This window comes from Nannospalax galili, unplaced genomic scaffold, assembly GCF_000622305.1.
Source record: "Nannospalax galili isolate Female #2095 unplaced genomic scaffold, S.galili_v1.0 scaffold1852, whole genome shotgun sequence".
Taxonomy (NCBI): Eukaryota; Metazoa; Chordata; class Mammalia; order Rodentia; family Spalacidae; genus Nannospalax; species Nannospalax galili.
The window spans coordinates 108858-132949 of NW_008331531.1; the positions used below are offsets into that span (position 1 = coordinate 108858).

At 36.7% G+C, this 24092-nt stretch overlaps 2 protein-coding genes across 2 annotated transcripts in view; both read left to right on the forward strand.

Annotated features, from left to right (window-relative positions):
• Window positions 1–5763: 5763 nt before the first annotated feature.
• LOC103728695 (olfactory receptor 150-like) lies at window positions 5764–22405 on the forward strand. The gene is made up of 2 exons (XM_008826656.3): window positions 5764–6018; window positions 21455–22405. The coding sequence occupies exons 1-2, from the start codon at window positions 5773–5775 to the stop codon at window positions 22403–22405; spliced, it is 1197 nt and encodes a 398-aa protein (XP_008824878.2). The 5' UTR covers window positions 5764–5772.
• Window positions 21635–24092, forward strand: part of LOC103728696 (olfactory receptor 150-like) — a 24006-nt gene continuing 21548 nt past the window's right edge. The window contains exon 1 of the mRNA XM_008826657.3: window positions 21635–21715. The gene's annotated coding sequence lies outside the window, so the exon portion shown is untranslated. The remainder of the gene's footprint in view (window positions 21716–24092) is intronic.

Here is a 24092-nt window from a genome sequence, read left to right on the forward strand (position 1 = left end):
GAATCCTAAAACTCTGTCTGCTAGGCCTTAGTTTTAGCCTTTAGCCTAATGACTGCTATAATTTAAAAACAGAGAGAATTATACACATGGGAGTTAAGAGTGTCATACAGATGATAAATGCAGGAATTCATAATTGCTCTTACTCCTGAGCAGCTCATCCCTAGTGAAAGGAAATCTTGGGAGAGAACCTTTCTGTATAATTTTATGTCTCCTCTGTATAAAATAGCTACGTAAAAATAACATTATTCTGACAAGTACCTTAGGAAGCTATGAGGGAATCATGGCATTTGATTCATAATATATTTGTAAAAATCTCATAATTTGAGGTCTATATTCTGATCTCCTGAATGAAAGAGGGCCAGTTGGTTTTGTTTTAAACTTTCAACACCACCTCCAATAGTTATTCCACTAAACAGCATTTGTCAAGCAGCTCATATGCAATTGGAAGGCAGGTTTCCAAGAAGAGAAAAAGTAAGTACCTCAGCTCTAGTTGCCTGAACATGTTTAGAGACCTCCATAAACTCTAGTCTCTATGTATTTAAGGAATTCCTTAAAGTTTGATGAAAATGATCAAACATAATTTGTTCTGACACAACAGAACATAGAAAATTATTCTTTGTTTATGCAATCATTTCTTCTCATAGACATAATTAAGGCTCTAGCAATTTCATTATTAATATTAAATATAACTCTAGCTGTAGCTCTGAGATAACATACAATGTTTGTAATCCTCATCTGTGTTATTAGTTATGTAAATACTAGAGGTAAATTACTTTTACATAAATCTTCAATTTCGTGTATTATTATTATGTGGATTTGATAAACTTTCAAAATTTATGAATCATTAATCTAGTAATATATATTTTTTGGAGCCATATATTTTGAACTTGAAAACTGTTTTGCTAATCCTTCTTAAACATGGGTATTCAGCAGATTCTTACTCGTCTTTCCAGGCTTACATTTCCATCAAAAAAGCTTTCATTGACCCAGTTCAGTGCTAGCATCCTAGTAGCTGTGTGGTTGCAGACATGTCTCCTCATGATGTCCACCCCTTTGTCTAGTCCTTCTCCTTATCCACTCTAGATTGTAACATTCTGACAATGGAAATTCTATATCATGTATCTATCACTGATGCCCACAGCAACATTTTAAATTGTCACTATTAAGTATGTGAGTGGGAGTCAATATTCACAACCAAATGATCCTTTCTTAGGTCATCATCATTCATTGCTAGTTTCTGTAAACGTCATACTACTTTAATGCATGATATTACCTAAGTTATTGAAGGAACACATTTTTGCAGACCAGATGAAAAGTAAATTACAATGGATTTCTAAATCTGACTAGCCTGTAATATAGACCCCGAGTTCACATAGCTATGGGATATTATTATGTATTTCCATATACAAAATATAACGGTAACATGTGCTTATGGACTGCATGAGATTTAGTGAAGTCTTTAACAAGATAACCAAGGGAATCCCATTTATTTACAAATCTACAAAAATATGGTGAAGCAAAACCTCTAGATGCACGTTAGCATTCTTACAGTGTTTTGAGTCGCTACTGCATTTTGAAAAGAGCACAACTTTCTTCTGCGCTAAAGAAAGTCTTCCAGCTTAATATGGATGAACCTGAGTGAAACACCTAACACACAGCAGCCAGAAAAGTACAAATCCTGAGTGGTTCTACTTATATGAGGTATTTATAACAGATCTACTCATAGAAGCAGAAAATGCAATAATGATACTAGAGCTAAGAACTTGGGGGAGACAAAGAGGATATAAACCAATGACTCCGGACCCTTAGCAGTGTTGGATTAGTAAGTAAGGCAGATGTTCCCTTTATTATAGTGTACACAGACAAAGATCTGGTACTGTAAACTCAAAACTTAAGAAGGTAGATCTCATGTTAAGCATTATGATAAAAACACAATACATGGGAAAACTGAAAATTGACAGATGTATTTATCACTTTGATTGTGATGATGGAGTCATGACTATATATTTCCAAAATAATCAAATTATATTTGATGAAATATGAAATATGTGCAATTCATTACATATATCATATTTCTATAAAAGTGTTACCAAATAAAAGCTTAGTCTCTTAAATATTTTGGTATTTTGCTATTGACCCATTAATTTCTAAGATGCATCGGAGACAGGGAGGATAGACAACCAATGGAGGGGAAGTTGTTTGGAATTCTATACCAAGTTTAAAGGCATGCAAGCAAGTAGGTGGTATTAACAAAGCAAAACAGGATTCAGAAGGATTTAAGAGTCTGTGTCAGAATCTAACTTTGGAAGAAGTTGGTTACCCCTAAGGGTAGCTCAGAACCCTGCTTCTTCAGACAAGGCCACATGACTGGGCAAGAGATAATGGAACTTCTGTGATAATGACTAAGTGTTTCCTGCCCATACAGGAAACAAAGAAAAGAAAATCGGTTGATCAAAAACATGGATTAGAAACACTGCTTTTGCTGTATAACACACTCTAAGTAGTACAAAATGCTCAGATATTTGGCTCAAGTGTCTGGAGTTTGAGAAAACTCTGAGGTCAAAGGTTACTATCTGTTGGGGACTTCTTGTTGTAGAGCACACAGCCTGGAAAGTGAAGACAGGGCAGAAGGAATCCTTGTTTTAGAAACACACACATGATAACTAACTTAATGTTATAACATAACATCTATCCATTGGCCTCATAACTATTCTGCTTTAAAGGTTCCACATCTTAATATTTTTGCAACAGAGACTTAGTTTCTAACACATGAAATTCTTGGGATGTACTCTATCTGTAAAGATATGGAAGCTTAGTTTCTTTAATAGTGTTAATAGCAGGGGGCATATTAAGAGACTAAGAGAACCTTTGTGAGAAAGATAGAAACTATAGAAAGATAACTAGTAAGCTATCAGTTCTGGAATCACTAAGTTCTACTTCATTGTGTGGTAGCAATATCAATCTCTAGACATTCTTTAAGTGTTTCTAGTAAAATAGGTGATTGACAAAGAATTGGGGATGGTTGCAGGCCATGGTCAAGTGCAGAGATAGAAAGCAAATGTGCCAGACAGCATGTACTTGGAAACTTAACTTGAATGTCTGTCTTTTTTTGTTTTTATGTTTTTCATAAACAACATCTTAATCATCTTTATATCCCTTCCCCATTGCCACCCACCCATAGCCCACCCCCACCACACTGGATTACATGCATTCTGTCATTGATGTTAAGGCCTATTGTGTCAAGTTAGTGTCCCCTGACATCTTTCAGTGCAAGTTCATCCAATAGGGTCTAGTCAGTCTATCTAGAGTCACTCCCTAAAAGATCAGCTCTTCTTCACCCAGCAGTAATCAGCTGCCCAATAACTCTTTGGCTAAGATTGTGACCTGCTGCCCTTTACCACAGTTCTATGCTGGGTTTTTGTCTGCTAGAGTTTGCATGGGTCTTGTGCATGCTGTCACCATTGCTGCAAGTTCTTATGAGCAAGGTCCAAAGAGCTTGTAAGACTCTACTTCCATGTGGCCGTGCACCTTCTCCCCTGGCTCTTACAATCTTTATACTCCATCTTCCGCAACTTATAGCCTTGTGGGGAGGTTGTGATATAGATTTCCTACTTGTGGTTGGTCACTCCACAAACACTTAGGCTCTGCACTGTAACTAACCGTGAATTTCTGTGTTAACCACCTTCTACTGAACAAAGAAACTTCTCTGATAAGGTCTAAAAGCTGCCCTAATCTATGTATATAAAGATAGGTATGTTAAAGTGCATTTCAAATGTTTGATAATACATCCATTTAGCCAAAAAAAATTAGTAGGTTCACCTCTGGGGCCTATGAGCATGCCGACCATTGTTTCTTGGTAGATTTATAGTACTAGACATGTATGTCCTCCTGTAGAATAGGCCTAAAATTTAATTAGAAAGTGGTTGATTACTCCCGTAATATTTGTGCAACTATTACACCCACACATATATCTTGCCACAGTAGTAGCTTTTGTAGCTAAGATGATTCACATCTTGGTAAGGCTGTTGATGACTTTTCTCCCTCAGCAGCCTGCATAACAGCTTGGTATTATGAAAACAAATCAGGAGTAAGGAAGCTTCCTGGTAAGTTCCAACTCGATTTCTCTATTTTCCTGTGACCAAAGCCTGTGGTACTTTCAGCAATAGGGCTCTACCATCACATTTTATTGGGCAGCTGAGAGCAAAGGCAATAGCCTGTATTGTTAAGGGGCTTAAAGCACAGTTTTTAATTTTTTTTGATGTTCAGTTTATTATCTTGTATGGTAGCCTGTGGTTTTTATGTGTTATCTAAGAAGAGTAACAAACTCTAAAGCTAAAAAGATTTACTTTTGTGTTTTTTCTTAACACCATTACAACTTTAACTTTATTTTTAAATTCTAGGACATATTATTAATAAACTTGAATGTATGATATGAGAAAGATTTGTTTATTTCATAAGTAGTTATCTAATTATCCTTGTACATTTGTTGTAAAAATATTCTATTTGTGTTGAACTGTGGAAAACCTTTACAATAATTCAGTTATACCTAGAAGTAAAGCTTATTTTTTGGTGATAGATTTCATTCCACTGAACTGTAATGATGCCAGTAGTACTGTATCTTAATTATTGTAACACTGTAGTATGTTTCTAGTAGAGAAATATGAGATTCTCATTCAAGTTTCTTCTGATTATTCTGGGACTCATATATTTTTACAGGGATTTTGTGCTTCACATGTCAGTAACTTGAAGTACAGAGCTTGAAATTCTTGAAACAGAATCTCTCCGTAGCCATAACTAGCCAAGAATTCACTTGTGTAAACAAGACTGACCTTGATCTCATAGAAAGCCAACTGACTCTGCCTCCTGAGTGTTAGGATTAAAGGCTTGGGCCACCAAGTCCAGCAAGAACTTGAATTTTTATAGCAATTATGTTGAATGTGTAGATCAATTTGAAGAGCATTAACATTTTCATAGTATTGAGTCTTTTGATTCATTAATATGGGATATTCACATTTCTAAAGGTCTTTAACTCATTTGAACAATGTTTAGTGTTTCTATGTATAATATCTTCTGATTAGTTTTCATGTCTTGCAAATGTTTCATGGTTGTTGAATTTTCCTGTTGATCATCTGTTCATCCATCATCATATTTTAAAGTAAGTCTAACAGTTCATTTTTAAAAATTACTTAGAATTTCTCTAAATAAGATTGCAACATTTATCAGTAGAGATAGTTTTATTTGTTGCTTTACAGTCAAGTGTATTTAATTTAATTGTCTTTGTGAATTGGCCTGCCTAGAAATTCTGTTATAATATTAAATAAAATTACAGGGAGTATTCATCTTGAATTTTAAAGTAACTTATACTGAAAGCATTATACTTCTAAACCATCAGCTATTGTATTGTGAGTTTTATGCAGTGTCATGGAAGATATATTTTTTCTATGGAAGAGTTAGGAGTGCTACAGGAAAGACATGAAAGTTCTGGGAAAACTCCATAAACTGTGGCACTCCGAGGATGTTCACAAATAGGTTTAAGTATAGTCTTACAGAATCAATTGCAAAGAGGCATATATCTAACTGAAAAGTGTTTATATGGCCCATGTTTGGGGCATTTCCTGCCTTTGACTTTTAAAATACAGGAGGACCTGTCAGTAAACCGCCGAAGCTTAACTGAAAAGACTTAAAATCTATAATCACACACCAATATGTGGAAACAAAGTAAATATCTACATCAATTTTTCATCCCACTTTCTACATTGTTCCCAGAAGGAAATGCAAGAAGCAAACCATTCCACAGTGACTGAGTTCATCCTCGCTGGGTTGACAGACAAACCGGAGCTGCAGCTGCCCCTCTTCCTGCTCTTCCTCGGGATCTACGTGCTCACAGTGCTGGGGAACCTGGGCATGATCATCCTGATCCTGCTCAGCTCCCACCTGCACACCCCCATGTACTTCTTCCTCAGCAGTCTGTCCTTCATTGACCTCTGTTATTCCACAGTCATTACCCCCAAAATGCTGGTGAGCTTTGTGTCAGAGAAGAACGTCATCTCCTACCCTGAATGCATGACTCAGCTCTACTTCTTCCTCATTTTTGTTATATCTGAGTGTCACATGTTGGCTGCAATGGCCTATGACCGCTATGTGGCCATCTGTAACCCCTTGCTTTACAATGTCAACATGTCTTACCAAGTCTGTTCCTGGATGGTAGGTGGGGTGTATGGTATGGGCTTCATTGGTGCAGCAACTCACACTCTCTGCATGCTAAGAGTGCAGTTCTGTAAGGCTAATACAATAAACCACTACTTTTGTGATCTCTTTCCATTGATGGAGCTTGCCTGCTCCAGTACTTTTGTCAATGAGGTAGTACTCCTATGCCTCAGTGCTTTCAATATCTTTATTCCCACCCTGACTATCATTACCTCCTACATCTTCATCATTGCCAGCATCCTCCGCATTAAATCCACGGAGGGCAGGTTCAAAGCCTTCAGCACCTGCAGCTCCCACTTCTCTGCTGTGGCCGTCTTTTTTGGTTCCCTGACATTCATGTACTTACAGCCATCATCAGTCAGCTCCAAAGACCAAGGGAAAGTGTCCTCTGTGTTTTATACTACTATTGTTCCTATGCTTAATCCCTTGATCTACAGCCTGAGAAATAAGGATGTCAAACTTGCTCTAAATAAGTTATTGCAAAGAAAGAAATTTCCCATTAAAAAGAACATTCCAAATTAAAAAAATTATGATTTCTGAGTTTTAGTTAAAGAAAACATCCAAAAAAAGCAATGCATTTTCATTTTCAATCGTGAGATCATTACTAATTTGAGATTACTTGTGTGTGTGTGTGTGTGTGTGTGTGTGTGTGTGAGTGTGTGTGTGTGTGTGTGTGTGTGTGTGTGTGTGTGTGTGTAGGATGTGTTAGTGCTGCTTTGGATTTACAGGTTCAGACACACATACAGAGGAATTCTGGAATGCCCCAGAGTCCATCCACCTAAAGCTACATATAACACAGTAAATTTATTATATAATTCTTTAAACACTTCTTTTTATGTATTTTGCCTTAAGTTAAATGAGCATTGTTATTTCAGTTAGATTTACTTTGATCATTTAAAAATTTTGGTATATTTAATCAGTATCCTTTGATAGTTTCTATGTTTTATGCATCAAATAGTTTTTAGTTAAATGTATTGCCAAATGTTTTTGAAAGTATGAGTTGTAAGATAAATAATTTTACAAGAAATAAAAGCATAAACATATGATCTGTATCTCTACTCAGAATGAAGGACTGAATTAGAGAATATGGGACCTGATAGAGCTGATGTGGTCCTACCCACAAACTAATAAGACTATCTTCTAAAAGACTGACAATACTAAAATGGCTGCATATGTTTCACAAATTATTTGCATAATATTCATGTTTGGGAATATACCAACAGCTCTGTTTTCTATATAGTTATCATCTTAGTTTCTCTTTTTCAAAGAATTAATACATTTTTTTCCCAAAATCACCTTATAGAATTTCAGTTTGTCAAACCCAAAAAAACTATGCAAGAAATGATGAAGAGTCGATGGTAAGACCAGTGTTTCCAGGAGACTGGCAAAGTAGCGGATTGTGGTGGACTGTTTTGTGTGGTTCACATGATGCCAGTATTATTTTGTGTTTATAATATTTTAAATTTATTTTATTATTTTAATTGTGTGTGTGTGTATTATGCACTGGTGAGAGTGTGCATGTGGAGGACAGTTTTGAGGAGTTAGCTCTCTGCTTCCTCCTTTATTCCTCTAGAGATTGAATTTAGCTCACCATGCTTGTGTGGCAAGCACCTTTACAGCTGAGCCATCTTGCTGACCAATCACTGTAATTTTTATAGCACATTTATTAAGTTTTATTTGATATATTTTTAAATTGTCAGTTTCAGCATACAGTTCAGGGTTTTTAGAACTTTCAAGGAGTGGCACAAACATGACCAGTCATGTGAGGACCTCCCTTCCCATAGCACTAGGCAGATACCAAGCTCCTTCCTGTCTCTATAAATTGGCCTGTTCTTGATGATGTCTATAAATGGGGCTCCACAATATGTGACTTTTTCTGGTTCATTTTACCTAGTATTGCAGGTGCTTTGGAGATGTGTTATATCTCAAGAGTTCAGGCCTCTTTATTGTATAATAGCACTCCATTTTATGGATAAAGTCCATTCATCATCAAGAGAATACATGAATGGAGTTCATCTTTTGACTAACAAAAGCCAGTCTGCTGCATAAACATTTATATATAAGTTTTCCTATAGGTGCTTATTTTCAGTTCTTGGGAGTTTTCTACAGCACTGACCTTGCTGGGCCATGTGGTACCTTGAAGATTTGTCTTTTTCAATATCACTAAACTGTTTTCCAAACAATCTATACCATCTAAAAAATATTAGTGAATGAGGATGGCAATTATTTGCCCACACTTACTGTCTTTCTGTTATAACTGTTCTTATCATTGTGAAATACTATTTCATGGCGCTTTTGATTTGAATTTCCTTAATGACTAATGATAAAACCCAGCTTCTCAGGTGCTTTTTAGCCATGTATGCATCTCTTGTAGAATAATGTCTACTCACATAGTCTGACAATTAAAAATTGAACCATTTGTCCTTTTTTCTTTTCCTTTCAATGTATGTTTTTATTGAAATTTTGTGAATTTGATACGATAGATTTTATTCATATTTAGACACTTTCCTTATGATCATGCACCATCCCAGGCTCTTACAATCTTTCTGCTCCCTCTTCTGCAATGGTCCCTGAACCCTGGGTGGGTGAGTCCTATCCAGACACACACAGTCTTTTATTCTCTATGGTTTGACCAGTTGTGGCCTTCTGTGTTCATTCCCTTTGTTATAAGGGGAAACTTCACTGGTGAGAGTTGAGAGATGCATTAGTATTCTCTCTATCCCTTGTTCTACTATGTTCTATGTGCCTTAGGTATAAAGGGTCTATTGTAGATGTGTTTTTAGGGCTGAATATCTTACATATACTTATACTCTGTGTATGACTACTTGGAGAATTCTATAACAGTCTCTGTTATAAAAAGAAGCTTCTTTGATGAGTGGTGACTTGTATACTTGTACATAAATATAAGGATATTCATTAAACATAGAGGAAGAAATTATGTTTATCTAGGCATGTGACAGGTGAATTTTCTATAGGCTTTAAGACATCTTCAGCCATGTATTTTTGGCTATGTTTACAGTACCATACATGACTTCCCTCCCAATAATCAGGCTTTAAGTCAAATAAGATAGCTGTTGATTACCTCCAAAATAGAATTGCCACTACAACAACAGATAGTTTGCTGTGCTGGTCATTGTTGTAGGTATTAGGCTTTAAACCTAAGGTTGGATCATTTATTGATTTTCTCCCTTAACATCTTGCACAATATCCTCTAGACTGTGAGGGCTTGTCTTCAGTGAGGAGACTTCCAGGTAAGTTCCAGCTCCATTACCCCAAATCTTTTATCTGAAGTATGTCCTGTCTTCAACAATAAGTCTTATATTCAAGTTCTGGGAGGTAATCAAGGACTGTGGCAAAAGACTGTGTCATTTGGGGAGCCTTGTGAAGCTCCCTGATCAACAACACGAAAGGAGGTTTCTCTTGTCTGGCACTGTGTTTCTTCTAACATGTCCTTCAGCTATATACATACGCTCATGTAAAGATATCGCATGTGTATTTTTCAGTGGGCTTTTGAACTAATGTATTTCCCTCTGGCTTTTCACACCACCTAAGAATTATTTATCTCTCATCTCTCTCTCCCTGTCTAACCCTCATTCCTCCCTCTCTAGTTAAAGTCTTCCCCATTTTTTGCCTTTTGTCCTCAATAATATCTGTCTCCTATTATCCCCCCTCTCGTGAGCTCCTTCTTCCACCTGCTCCTATGGTTCTTTGTACATATGTCCCCCCTTCCTTCCCAGTTAAACATGCCCGTCTCCCCAGTCCCCTACTTGGTAACATTGGTCTCCTTCTCTCCCCGTCTCTTGTCTCTTTCTTTCCTTTTATTTCCATGGTTCCTTACCATTTTCCTGCTCTTTCTTTGATGTCAGGCTACACACTCACATATAAGGATGTGTTGCTAAGACCCACAAATTAGAAAGAACACACACTGTTTATTTTTCTGAGTCTGTGTTACTTCATTTAGTATAACAGTTTGTCGTTCCATCCATTGAGCTGCAAATTTCATGATTTCCTCTTCCTTTACTACCGAGTAGAACTCCATTCTGTAAATTTATCACATTTTCATTATCCATTACACAGTTCAGTTTCTTAACTATTGTGATAGGAACAGCAACAAACATGGATGTATAAGGATTGATGCAGTAGGATGAGTCCTTTAGGTATATGCGAAGGAGTGATATAAGCAGATCATACAGTAGATTTATTTTTAGTTTTTGTTGTTTTTGTTGTTGCTATTAATATTTCACTTTTATGTGTACTTTTATTGAGATTTTATGCATTTCATGTAAGAGATTTTAATCAAATTTAGACTCCCTCCCCATCTTCGCCCCCTCTTGCCCTTCCTGCACCTAGATTTCGTGTGTTCTGTCATGTATGTTAAGGCCTATCCAGTCAAGCATTTGTACCCAGATGTACCTCAGTGCAAGTTCATCCATTGGAGTCTAGTCAGCCTATATGGAGTCACTTCCTTAAAGAAGATCTGCTTTCCCTCACCTAAAGTTATCAGCCAAGGTTGGGGCCTGCTGTCCATTTCCCCTGTTCTCTACTGGAGTTTTGTCTCATTGAGTCAGCATGGGTCTTGTGCATGCTGTCACCATTGTTGTAAGGTCATATGAGCAAGTTCCCAAAGGCCTGAAAGCCCCTCTTCCCTTGGTTATGCACCAAAACTGGCTCTTACAATCTTTCTGCCCCCTCTTTCACAATGGTCCCTGAGCCTTCGGTAGGTGAGGTTTAATATAGGAGCCATTATGCCCCTACATTAATACATCTCTCAACTCTCACCAGAGAAGCTTCCTCATGCAGCAGATGACGATGATTAACACAGAGACTCACAACTGGCCAGCATGCAGAAAATAAGAGACTCGGGCTGTCCCAGGGTCTCAACACAGCACAAACACCCAACTGTGGGCCAATGCTTTTTCCAACAGGTTGATTCCTCACAATGATTTACTCTGGGTAAAAGCAGAAGTAGGTTCTCACAGGCACCAGTTAGTTCACAGGCCTCCGATCCTCTGATCCAAGACTTTTGAATCGGCAGTTGGGAAATTACACAGCTTCATACAACAGCTTTACACCAGTGTCCTCTAGTTTGTTCTCTGAAATCTGTAGAACTCTTAGATTCCTATTGCTGCTGAGATCTGCAGCTAGGACTTGACAATCATTAGCAATAATAAGACAGCACTCATTCCAAAGCCCTTTTTGCTGAGAACATGAATCCCACTGCTTGAAAGGGTAATCTTGTTGATAGCTGTATACCTTCAGAAAGAACTATTCAAATCTAGCTGAACAAGAAATTGAGAAAGGGTGTGCTGGTCTAGATAGTGGCTTCCCCAACTAAGACTCAGAACATGTTTTATTGAGGAAGAAAGGAATAATGAGCATGAAGAACAGTAGTTTCTTCTGCACATTATAAAATCTGCAGTGGTACCCTTAGCTCTGTGCTGTACCTAGAGGTTAACATTTGGATTTAGCATTGTATCTAAGAAGAATACTAGAGGTAAACAAGAGTAAAATGAAATAGGTAATGCATAAAGTGCATGTATATATGTGTGTGGGTGTGGGTGTGTGGGTGTGTGGGTGTGTGGGTATGTATGTAATTATCCAGGAATACTAAAAGTTGCCAAAAACATTGGATTCAGTTCCCAGACCCTTCCCATTCCTGCAGCCTTGACCTCACTTCTGATCCTCATCCATGCAGAAATGGCGACTTGATTCCACTCTTTCTTCCCTTCCATATTATTCAATGACAAATAAAGCGGCTAATTCCCGCACATTTTACACCACTCAGCCAACTGCTTAATATCAAATACTGTAATGAAAACGGTTCCTCTGAATGGTCGCAAATGTTATGAAATTGAGTCTTGAATTTTATCATATTTCTAATTTTAAGATTTGATCTTTAGTGATGAGCAAAATGATTAATGTGGCAAATAGTTTATTCTGTTACTAAGTTTTCATTCTTCAGAATTTAAGAGTCATATTTTAGCAGTGTAGAGAAAAATACCTTTGTAAAGTAGATTAAAATGTCACATTCACATTAATTTGAAAGATTCTGTATTACTTACTTTTCTGTGGCTGTGATAAAACACCAAGACCGAGGGAACTTGGAGAAGGGAGAGTTTGTTTGAGTTTATGGTTCCAGGGGCAGCAGATTTTGCATGGCAGGGAGGCATGGTGACAGCAGGTGGCCTAAGCAGAAAGAGCAGTGTTCAGATCTTCCAGCAGGGCTAAGAGACAAAGCAGGACTGGAAATCCAGCAAGACTTAAGATCTATTAAAGCCTGCCCTCAGTGACAAGCATCCTCCAGCAAGATCAGACCTCCTAAAATCTCCCAAAACAGTGTACCAACTGGGGACAAAATGCCCAAATACTTGGAGTCTATGGGGAACATCCTCGTTCAAACCACCACAAATTCCAAATTAAATTTATTAAAAATTTCATTACAACTATATTACAGCAAAACTATTTTAATGAATCCTGTTAAACATTAAATGCCATTTTATTATAACCTGGAAAGTAATATGATTGAAAGTAGTAACAAAATTTATCCAAATTTATCAAATTATAGAAATAAGTTAATTGTAGTTTTTGCATTATATATCACTTATATATCGATAAAGTTGAAAAGTAAAGGAATGTGTTGATATATTTCATGAGTAACCTACCCAAATGCTTTTCAAATAAAACTGTTATTTTATCTATATTAAAGAAACATATATGTGTTTAGGAAATATATTCCATTCTCTCTTTTTAAAAAACTCACTCTCCCAAATGCATGTCATTACACATCATACACATAATAATTCTACTCTAATGATGTGAAGGTAAGATGAATATTGGGATTACTGGTGTTAATATCAGAGTCTTTCACATGGTCTTTCCCTATCTAAAGCACACAAAAGTATTTGTAGGACGAATTATGTGAATTCTAGCTCCTTTGCACACTGCCTGGCATCATTTACTTTTTTCTGAGCTGTGGTGGTATGGTCCTCTAAATGCCTCCCAGGAAGCACAAATCATAACCTACAATTTCACATAACCCTCCAACACATCTCATTTAGATACTTAATTGGGTTTCTGACTGATTGTATGATTTTAGTACATGGAGATGTATAAGGCAAAAGGAAGAATGAAAAAGTTACTTAATTTTATATCAAGATACTCCCATAAAAATATGGCGATGTGTATTAAGGGAATGGATCCACATTCTTTGAAGGACTGAGTACTATCAGCATTCTCAGAGTTATTTTATCTGTATATTGTGCCAGCCCCTTCTGCATCACCATGACAAAATTTCTGACAGAATAAAGTGAGGGCAAGAGGATTCATTTTGGCTCAGGATTTCAGAAGACTCAGCATATCACTGTGTAAATAACATGATAGAGAAAAGTAGTCCAAATAACAGCAGGTCAGAATGTGGAAAGTAAACCAAGAAGTGGCCAAGGATAAGATCCCTCCACTCAGGAGGACCTGCCTGAAGTGACCTAACTACTTCACCTAGGCTTCCCCTCCAAAAGTTTCCACAACTTTCCAAATAGCACCATCTGCTGGGGACCAAAAGCTCAGAAAGTAGATTTCTTGGGAAATTTTCATATGCATCCCATAGCCCATATAAAGAAACATCACTAATTATACCATTCACATACGTTAGAAACAAATATATACCAACTGCTTTCATCCTAATTGTCTAAGCTACAATCATGATTTGGACTAAGGAAGTTATGGTGATTTTTGGATTTTCAGATGCAAACACTGGAAATCCAGAGATGAAACTCTTGAATTAATAGTTCAAGTTGAAAAAACACTAGAATCTGAAATATATGGAAAACAGATTACAGAAATAGATAAAGTCATAGAAGCAAAGAAGACGCATGAACTATTTAGAAATTTTCCTCTCTCCACCCCCACCCCATTCTATCTCCTGTCACTCCTTTCAATCCTTCCCTGTAAAAACTGGCAGGATGATCTAATATTCAATTTTGGTTTTCAAATTATTTTGAATTTACAGAAATATACGCAAGGTTATTATAGAGATCCCTTTATAGCTCACACCTGTTCCCTTCCTGCTGACAATACAAAGGCACATGTGTCAGAATAAAGCAGCCAGCATGGACAACTTATTTACAGTCATTTATTCACAGTTTCCTAAATTTTACATATTGCCCTACTTGTCCATGAGGGCTCCACCCAAGATATCTTAATGCTGTTTCTCCAGTGGCATCTCAGTCTCACGACTGTCTCACGTGTCTCATTTCCAGTTTGTAATGACTTTGGCAGTTTTGAAGACACTGCTCTGGTGTTCTGTATGGTGTGTGTCATGTTACACACGGCCGATGTGTTTAGCTTGACAAGATAGTTGTGTTTTATTCATTTACAGAAGATCACAGAAGCAAAGGATGGTTCTTAAGATGTCTGAAATCACCATGTGTAGTGCACTTTGAAGGGATAGGCGGTTATTTTTCATGTATTTTAGGGGAAACAGTTGTGTAATTTCTTTGGAATTCTTCTGTATCACAAATTTTCTCAGGACCCCCACTATTTAATCACCTATGTAAAGCAATATGGATGTACTGTTATTAATAATTTTGAATTATCCCCCACTGTTAGTGGGTTTTTTGTGTGAACTTAGTAGAGTTTGAAATTTTGTAACACTTTTATGTCATACATGGGCCCTTTTGTATGCTAAAACCATTTGTTTTAGTATTTATTTGCTTCTAGGCACTGAAAGATATTCTACAATCTTGGATGTTTAAGCCCAGAATTAATATCACCAATTTCTCTAATGAGCATGGGTTATTTTTATTGAAAAAGTATAAGATTAATATAGCATCCCCTGTAATATATGCACTTACTGCCACTTTGATATTTTTGCATCTAACTCTCTTAGTGGACTGAACTAAGAGACATATGCATATGCTAGCCCCTTTTATGGAAACAGAAATAATTATATATCTATAGTCAATGTGTGTCTATTATAAGACAAACATCATTCATACAGATGTTATCTTCTCTTGTTTCATCTCTCATGGTTCCTTTAAGAAGTCCCAGGCTGGCAAGATGGCTAAGCTGGTAAAGAAAGCTAACCTTAAGCCTGAAGACCTGAGTTTTATTCCTGACACCAGAAAGTAGAAGAAGAAAACTTATACCAACAAGTATTCCGCTGACCTCCACGAGAACACCATGGCATGAGCACAGTCATACACATACACACACACACAAACACACACACACACACACACACACACACACACAGGGAGAGAGAGAGAGACAGAGACAGAGAGACAGAGAGACACAGAGAGACAGAGACACAGAGACACAGAGACAGAGATAAAAATTCAATTAAAAGTTTTAAGAACTCCCCATTGCTTTTCTGTAATCTTGCACTTCAAGTACGTTATTACCATAGTCACTCCCCATTTCCTTGGCTGTTTCCTCTGCTTTGATTCTAGTGGTTTCAAGGTTCTCAGGTGGAAAACTTATGGAAAACAATTCCTTCAATGCTCATATTAACTAGAGTAAAGTCACTTTTCTCTTTAGAGAAAGTCACCATGCCACTTTCACCCCAATCCTATGATTCTCACTCATTTCCATGGTTATAAATGATAGCATGCTCATAACCTCGTCCCTGAGGTTACTCCTTCAAATGTCTTTTAAAGAATTAGAAGACATGTAAGGAACACCTTTCAATAACAATTCTTATTGATTATTGATTTCTCAAAACCTTAATCTACTGAAAAAGTTTGAAATCATATCATCTAATATTTCAGAACTTATTTTCACATTGAAGACTATTGTTATAAGGCTTCCCACACCCATTTCACTAGGCCTTGGTTTCTGTTCTTAACACAATGATTGTTACTATTTAGAAGCAGAGAGAATTATACACAAGAGAGTTGGGAGAGTATCATACAGAGGATAGCTCAGGAAAGTTAATTGCTCTTACATTCTAGCAGCTCATTCTTAATGAAAGGAACTCTTCAGGGAGCCTCCTGTACGTTTTCTCATGACACCTCTTAAGCATCAAAAGTCTGTGTGAAAATAGCATAGCCGAGGTAAGTGTCTTAGAAGAGTCAAAGAATAATGAGACTTAGTTTATGATGAAGCAGCCAACATCTGAAGTTCGTATTCTGAGACCAGAAGGTTTTGTTTAGGACTACCAGCTCTACCACCACAAGAGCTATTTCACGGAAGGGAAACTACGTCAAAATCTCACATACAATTGGAACAGGAATTCCCAAGTAGAGAAAAAGTGAGTACCTAAAGTGTCTTTCAGCAAGCACCATTCTACCTAAGGACACTGGAGGTTCTCCAAGAACTCTAGTCTTGGGCCATTATAATAATATCCTAATGACAAATAAAATGTTCACTCATATTTGCAATAATACCTCAGAAGACAAGAAATTATCTTTTTCATTCAGTCGTGTTTACTGGTTAGTTTGATTTTGATGTTAACAAAAAAGTATTTCGTTGGCTGTAGCACTGTGCTCTCTGCTAATAGGAAATCAATCCATCTTTTTTCTAGCCACATAGACACTGTGTGTAAATTGCTTTCATAGAAATGTTCAATAATTTTAATTTTCAAGTTTCTATTGTAAAATGTACCCCTCCCTAAGTAATACAATTCACTGGATCTGTGTATCTTGTTTTCCTATTTTTTTTCCATCATTTTAGGTACCCTCTTTGTTTCCATAAATAATTAAACGTATTGTTATATTTTGGTGATTTTTGCAGATCCATATATTTTGAATATAAATTTGTTATGCAATAGTCCTTAACTTTTAATAATGAACAAGCTTAGCTTTTTTTCTTACCCTCACAGATTCTGATTTCACACTTAAAAAAAAACCCTTAATTGACCCAATCTGGGCTAGCGCCACTGAAGTTGTGATCCTGAGAGCTGCCCAGTCATGAGGCTTAGCCTACAGTCTGCGTCGCTATCTGCTTCTAAAGTGTAATGCTCTGAGGAGCACTGTTCCTGTATCTTGTATCTTTCTATCCTAATAGTCACAAGACCGTTGCCACTTCTCACTATTAAATGACTTACGGTGTCAGTTCACATTCAAATCATATGATCTGGAAGAAGTATCACCATGCAAAAATTACAATTTCTATGAATTTCATATTTTGTATAGGATATCAAGTAAGACATTGATAATTTTTCAAGACAATCTGAAATTCAATGTCTCATGGAATAATAAGATTTCTAATTCCAGTGCCAATTTAAAATGACCACTGGGTTCATTCAACTATGACAGATTGTTCTCTATTTTCAGGCACAAAATATAACTGTGTAATGAACATAAGAGGGCCATACAGATTTAGTAAAGACTTTATCAAGATATTGGTAACTATTGATATATTTTAACATATGAATCTCATAAAATGTAATAAAATTTTAAAAATCTAGATATGCCTTAGTAATTTTATCACCATCATTAATCATCAGTAAGTTATTTCAAAATAAAACAAATTTGTTTTCTTCTCCAAAGAAAATTTTGCTTGAAATGGTATAAACTTATAGGACACTGACTGTGCAAACTAAAATAGGTCTATCAGAAAAGGAGAATACTGAGTGATTTTACTTACCTACGGTAACTATAACACATTCATAGTAAAGAACACAAGAATAGGGACTGGAGAGATGGCTCAGTGGTTAAGAGCACACTGACTGCTCTTGCGGAAGACCCAGGTTTACTTCCCAGCACCCACATGGTGGCTAACTGCCATCCATAATTCCAGTTCTAGGGATCTGACACCCTCTCTGACTTCTGCGGGCATTACACGACACATGTACACTTAGACACATGCAGGTAATACACTTAGACACATATGATAGAAATAATGAATAAAAATATAAAACACCACAAGAATATTTGGCATAGTATAATAGGTGATAGAGACAGGAAGTAATTGTTCAATGGGTAAAAAACACATCCAAGGTAGGATGAATAGGTTATAAAGATGCTCTATTCAGCATAGTGTCTGTAATTAATAGTATAATGTAATGCACTAAAAATTAAGTATTTTGAACAAATAAAAAATATGGGCAACCAAAAACTACAACATAACACAAGAACCTTTGGGAGATGTTGAGAGATGTATTTACTTTTACCTTTTGTACCTTTACTGTGGTGGTGATGCCATCAGTGCTTAAATGTACTTGAATGGATCAAATTATTTTAAATACTTGAAGTGCACTGTCTATAATTTTTTCTTTGATATAATTGTTAAGAGACAAATACATTTTATTTCCTTTAAACCATTTATCTGTTTTTCTGACAACCCATTCATTTCTAAGACACATCAGGTAAAGGGACTCTAAGACAAGTGATACAGGAGAGGTATGTAATTCTCCACCAAAGTCAAACACATGCAAATACACAGGTGGTGTTAGAGCAAAATAGGAACTAGCTGCACTTAGAGGAAAGTATCAGAGTCAAATTCGTGGGAAGTTATTGATCTGGAAGGAGTCAGAGCTCCATAATTGCTATCAAAGCCACGGTGACTGGGTAAGAGGCAGGTAACGGGGCTTCTGGGAGGAGGACTAGTGTTTCAGGAGAGCGGTATAGCATAATACAGAATCCTTCAGATTGGTATCCAGGAGTCATAGAGTGGATCATATAGAAATTCTATTTTTTGCTTACTGAAAGAGTCTCATGCTTAAGTCCTTAGTGGATTCACCGCTTTACTCTTCCACAGCAATGGCACTGTCCCTCTCCTTGCATCGTAGCCAGCATTGGTTGTTGTCTGTTGTCATTATGGTAGCCATTCTAACAGGAGTAAGCCAGAAGTTCAAAATTATTTTGATTAGTATTTTCCTAATGGCTAAGGAGGTTAAACCTTAAAAAATATCTACTGGTCATTTGTATTTCTGCATTTGAGACCGCACTCTTCAGTAACAGTTTTTTTTTTTTTTAATTTGATTTTCAAGATTTTTGTTTTTTTAAGTCTCTCTCTCTCTCTCTCTCTCTCTCTCTCTCTCTCTCTTTCTCTCTCTTTCTCTCCCCCCAGGAGCCATCTGTTGCCACAGTTTCCTTAGGTGGTGTTGGAACTTCTTACTTACTTCATGTTTGTGCTAGGATTTTTTCTGTTTGAAGCTTGCAATTTCAAAGACAATGTTCGTTTTACTAATTTTGTGTTGTATCATATGGTTTTGAGATCTCATGTAAGACACATCACCAATTCTAAACTTGCTTCTTAGTGCCATTTGCTTGGAATATTTTTTCCATCTTTCCCCCCTAAGGTAAAGGTGAGATGAGCTTCTTGAAGATTAAAAAAAAAAAAGATGGATTTTTGTTTCTTAGTCCATTCCACTAACCTGTGTCTTTTGACTCGGGAGTTGAGGTCATTGATATATATATAAGGAGATAATTGAAAAATGTGTATTGGCTATTGCCATTTTAATTTGTTTGTGTTCTTGGTCCTACTTTCTGTTTCCATAATTATGCCTTCTTATTACTATCTTACTTTGTGTTACTTTGAGTATTCCCACACCCAGCTGCATAAATTGATCATTACCCTGTCTCAGTGCTGAGGATGTCCTGATGAGCAGGATGCAGAGTGCCTTCCTCTGGCTCCCTAGTGCTGGGATTAAAGGAATGCACCACCACAACTGGTGTCTCATGTTTCGTTTTCTTAATTTTCTTATAGCTCTTACATTTAGTTCTATGACAAATTTTGAATTAATTTTATTGATTTATAACAGAAAGCATTATATATTAATTAATACAATTAATTATACAGTTAACTATCTAATTATTCCAGTACTATATGTAAGCAGACCTAAATATCCTTAAACTATGTTGCATGAAAATCATAAAATTTCAGTAGAAAATATTATCAGTATTGACTTCAAACTGTAAATGTTTGAAGTGAGGAAATGTGTGGACTCGATCTTCATTTTCCCCTTTCAAGTTTGTTCTGGTTTTCTAGGCCCCACGCATTTTCATACGGATTTAATGTTTCCTGTATCATTGTCTGTAAGAACAGAGCTAAACTTCTGATAAGGATACTACTGACTGGTAGACTGAATTGGGATGCATATTCATTTTCACAATGTTGAATTTTTGATTCATAAACATGGAGTAGCTTTCAAATTATACAGCTCTTTGCTTCTTTTCAATATGATTGGGTTATTTTAATCATAACAGCATAATTTATTTTATTTAAATTACTCATAAATATTTATATGTTCTCAAATTAAATAGATTATATATGATTGTGGATTCATGCATGTGAATGTAGTTGCCAGGCAGGCTAGAGGATGGTGGCAGATTCCCTGGAACTGGAGATACAGGCAATTGTGCGCGGAGCATGTGTTCTAGGAACGAACGTGGGAATTCTGCAAGAGCAACACATGCTCTTAACCCTCGAGTCATCTCTCCAACCCCCAATTTTTTAAACTATGAGACTTATTTTTTTATTTTTATATTTTTATTGAATTTTTATGTGTTTCATATAAGACATCTTAATCATCTCTATAACCCCTCCCTTCTCCACACCCATTCATAGTACCCACCCCTTCCCCACACTGGATTTCATGCACTCTGTAATTTATGTCAAGGGCAATCAAGTCAAGCTGGAGTACCTAGGCATCCCTCAGGGAAAGTTCATCTACTGATAATTTTATGATTGTTGAGTTTATCTTTTGAACTTGTATTCTATCACATTTTTCACCATTTAAAATTAATTTAATAGTGTTCTTTTTTTCATGTAGATTACTTAACATTATCAAGAAAAGTTTGGTACTTACAAGTAGAGATGATACACTTTCTAATTTTACGCTTAGCAATATTTTGTTTTCAATTTCTTGCTTCATTACTCTAACTAGAAACTCCAATAGAATGTTGAATAAAGTGTTCACCGTTCTTTACTCCTTAGCAAGCAGTGAACGGTTTTCACTACTGTTGCTTGCAGTTTTCTGTTATTTCTTGATATTTTATACAGACTAGTAGTCTGTGTGTACAGAAGTTGGAAATACTATAAGAAATACACGAAAGCTATCTAGCAATCTCGCTCAGATTTATTGCATCTATAGTTCGAGGACACGTGAGCATATATATAGATATATCTACTTGATATTTGTTTACATGTCCCGTATTTTGAGATCGTTGACTGCTATCATACATGAGGAGCTGTCAGAGAACATCACATGTCTAGCTGAAAAGACTTACTTTTTTGTCATACCTTATTGTATAAAGAGAAAATAAATGTCTACCTCATTTTTTTTTTCCTCTCACTTTCTACATAGAGTTCCCAGAAGGAAATGGAAGAAGTAAACCATTCCACAGTGACTGAGTTCATCCTCGCTGGGTTGACAGACAAACCTGAGCTGCAGCTGCCCCTCTTCCTGCTCTTCCTCGGGATCTACGTGCTCACAGTGCTGGGGAACCTGGGCATGATCATCCTGATCCTGCTCAGCTCCCACCTGCACACCCCCATGTACTTCTTCCTCAGCAGTCTGTCCTTCATTGACCTCTGTTATTCCACAGTCATTACCCCCAAAATGCTGGTGAACTTTGTGACAGACAAAAACATCATCTCCCCTGAATGCATGACTCAGCTCTACTTCTTCCTCATTTTTGTTATATCTGAGTGTCACATGTTGGCTGCAATGGCCTATGACCGCTATGTGGCCATCTGTAACCCCCTGCTTTACAATGTCACCATGTCTTATCAAGTCTGTTTCTGTATGGTAAGTGGGGTGTACAGCATAGGCTTTCTTGGTGCCACATCTCATACTCTCTGCATGCTAAGAGTGATTTTCTGCAAGGATAATAAAATAAAACATTATTTCTGTGATATTCTTCCATTGCTGCAGCTCTCCTGTTCTAGTACTTTTATCAATATGGTAGTACTTCTATGCTTCAGTGCTTTTAATTTCTCTATTCCAACCTTAACCATCATGGGTTCTTACATCTTCATCATTGCCAGCATTCTCCGCATTAAATCCACGGAGGGCAGGTTCAAAGCCTTCAGTACCTGCAGCTCCCACTTCTCTGCTGTGGCCGTCTTCTTTGGTTCTCTGGCATTCATGTACTTACAGCCATCATCAGTCAGCTCCAAAGATCAAGGAAAAATGTCATCTGTGCTTTATACTACTGTTGTCCCCATGGTCAACCCCCTGATCTATAGCCTAAGGAATAAGGATGTCAAACTTGCTCTAAATAAGTTGCTTGTAAAACAGAACTTTTTTATGTAGAAGAATATTTTGCTCATTTTCTAAGTGTTTGAGGATTTCATACGTCAGTACTGTATTTATATCATTTCCACCCCTCCCTCAAACAATTCCAACTCTTCCTACATTCCTTCCATTCTCTATCAATTTCTTGAACTCTTCATTATTATTGTTCATATATATATATAAATGTGTGTGTGTGTGGTGTACTGGATAGCTTTAGTTGTCAACTTGACATACCTGGGTAGAGGGACTCTCAACTCAGGAAATAGAAATTCTTCCATTGGATTGGCCTATTGCCATGTCTGTGAGGCATTTTCTTGATGAGTGATGTGGGAGGGCCCAGCCTTTTGTGGGCAGTGCCACCCCTGGGAGGGTGGTCTTGTTTTGTTTGAGAAAACAAGCTGAACATGGTCTGTTCTTCAGCTCCTGCCTCAAGGTTCCTGCCTGAGTTCCTACCTTGGGCTCCTCCAGGGATGAATTGTGACCTGGGAGATGTAAAATAAAATAAATCCTTTCTTCCCCAAGTTGGTTTTGGTCATTTTTTTTTTTATCACAGCAATAGAAAGTAATTAAGAGTATATATTTTGTGTTTTTGTGCTAGAATCTAGTCATCTGAAGCTATGTTATTGATGGTGCTTCTTGGTTTAGATAGCTGATGTCACCTATGTTTAGGCCTGACCAGTTGGGATTGGGCATTAGCAAAATTAGATAATATCTAGAATTTTGAAAAGAAGTCTCTTCTATCTGGCACGGCATTCCCTGCCAAGCACTCTATGTGCATTTCTCATAGGATTTCTAGGGAAGAGACATCAGTGCATGTCCAACCATCCAATCATGGTATTGCTAGTACAAGATTATTTGATTACTAAGACAAAAGATGTCAAGGTTCATTGAACTCAGGTCCAGTCACATGGAGGAAGAAATCCTGGAATCCTTAGTGTTCACCCTCCTGGAGTTAAAGGTAGTAAATGTATACATTTCTTAAGACTCTTTCAAACCTTATTTTTGTGTTTGAAACATGGCTCTTTTAAATGAGATTCACTCACCTAATTTAAGAGAATAAATATTTTTGGCCAGTATGTTATGATATTATCAACATTTTGTGCCCTTCATCTTTTAAAATTGGTGTACTAGCAACCAATTCTAGAAATACGATCTCTCAAATCAACAATTTTAATGAAAGTGACCATATCTGAAATATAGTGATCCCTGCCTCTGCCTCCAAAACAATGGGAGTAAACATGTTGCCACCACATCCCACCTTCTTTCTGTTCTGCATTCTTTCACAAATGTATTCACTTTGGTTACATATTTATATTTAACAGTTAAATCTAGCATATTCTTCTTACTAATGAGATGTACCACACATTCACTAAAACATACTCAACACCTGCAAAATAAAAATTGATATGGCAGGAAGAGACTTCTGACCAAAAATTTATTTTTCTACCCCTCAAGCAATTAAGCTCCTATTAGAGGTCTTGAAAACAGCAAAAAAATATTAGTTTTCCTGGAAAATCACTGCCTCCAGCAGAAAGTTGTAGTATTTTTAGCATCCTGCTTTTGCTCACCTCCGTGTCTTCTCTTCCTGAAGGCAGCAACACCTACACAACTTTTCTCATCTCCCCATAGAAGGACTTCTCAGACACTCCACACCCACTCTATAAAATCTTTATTTATTAAGACATTTTCTTTATAGAATGTTATA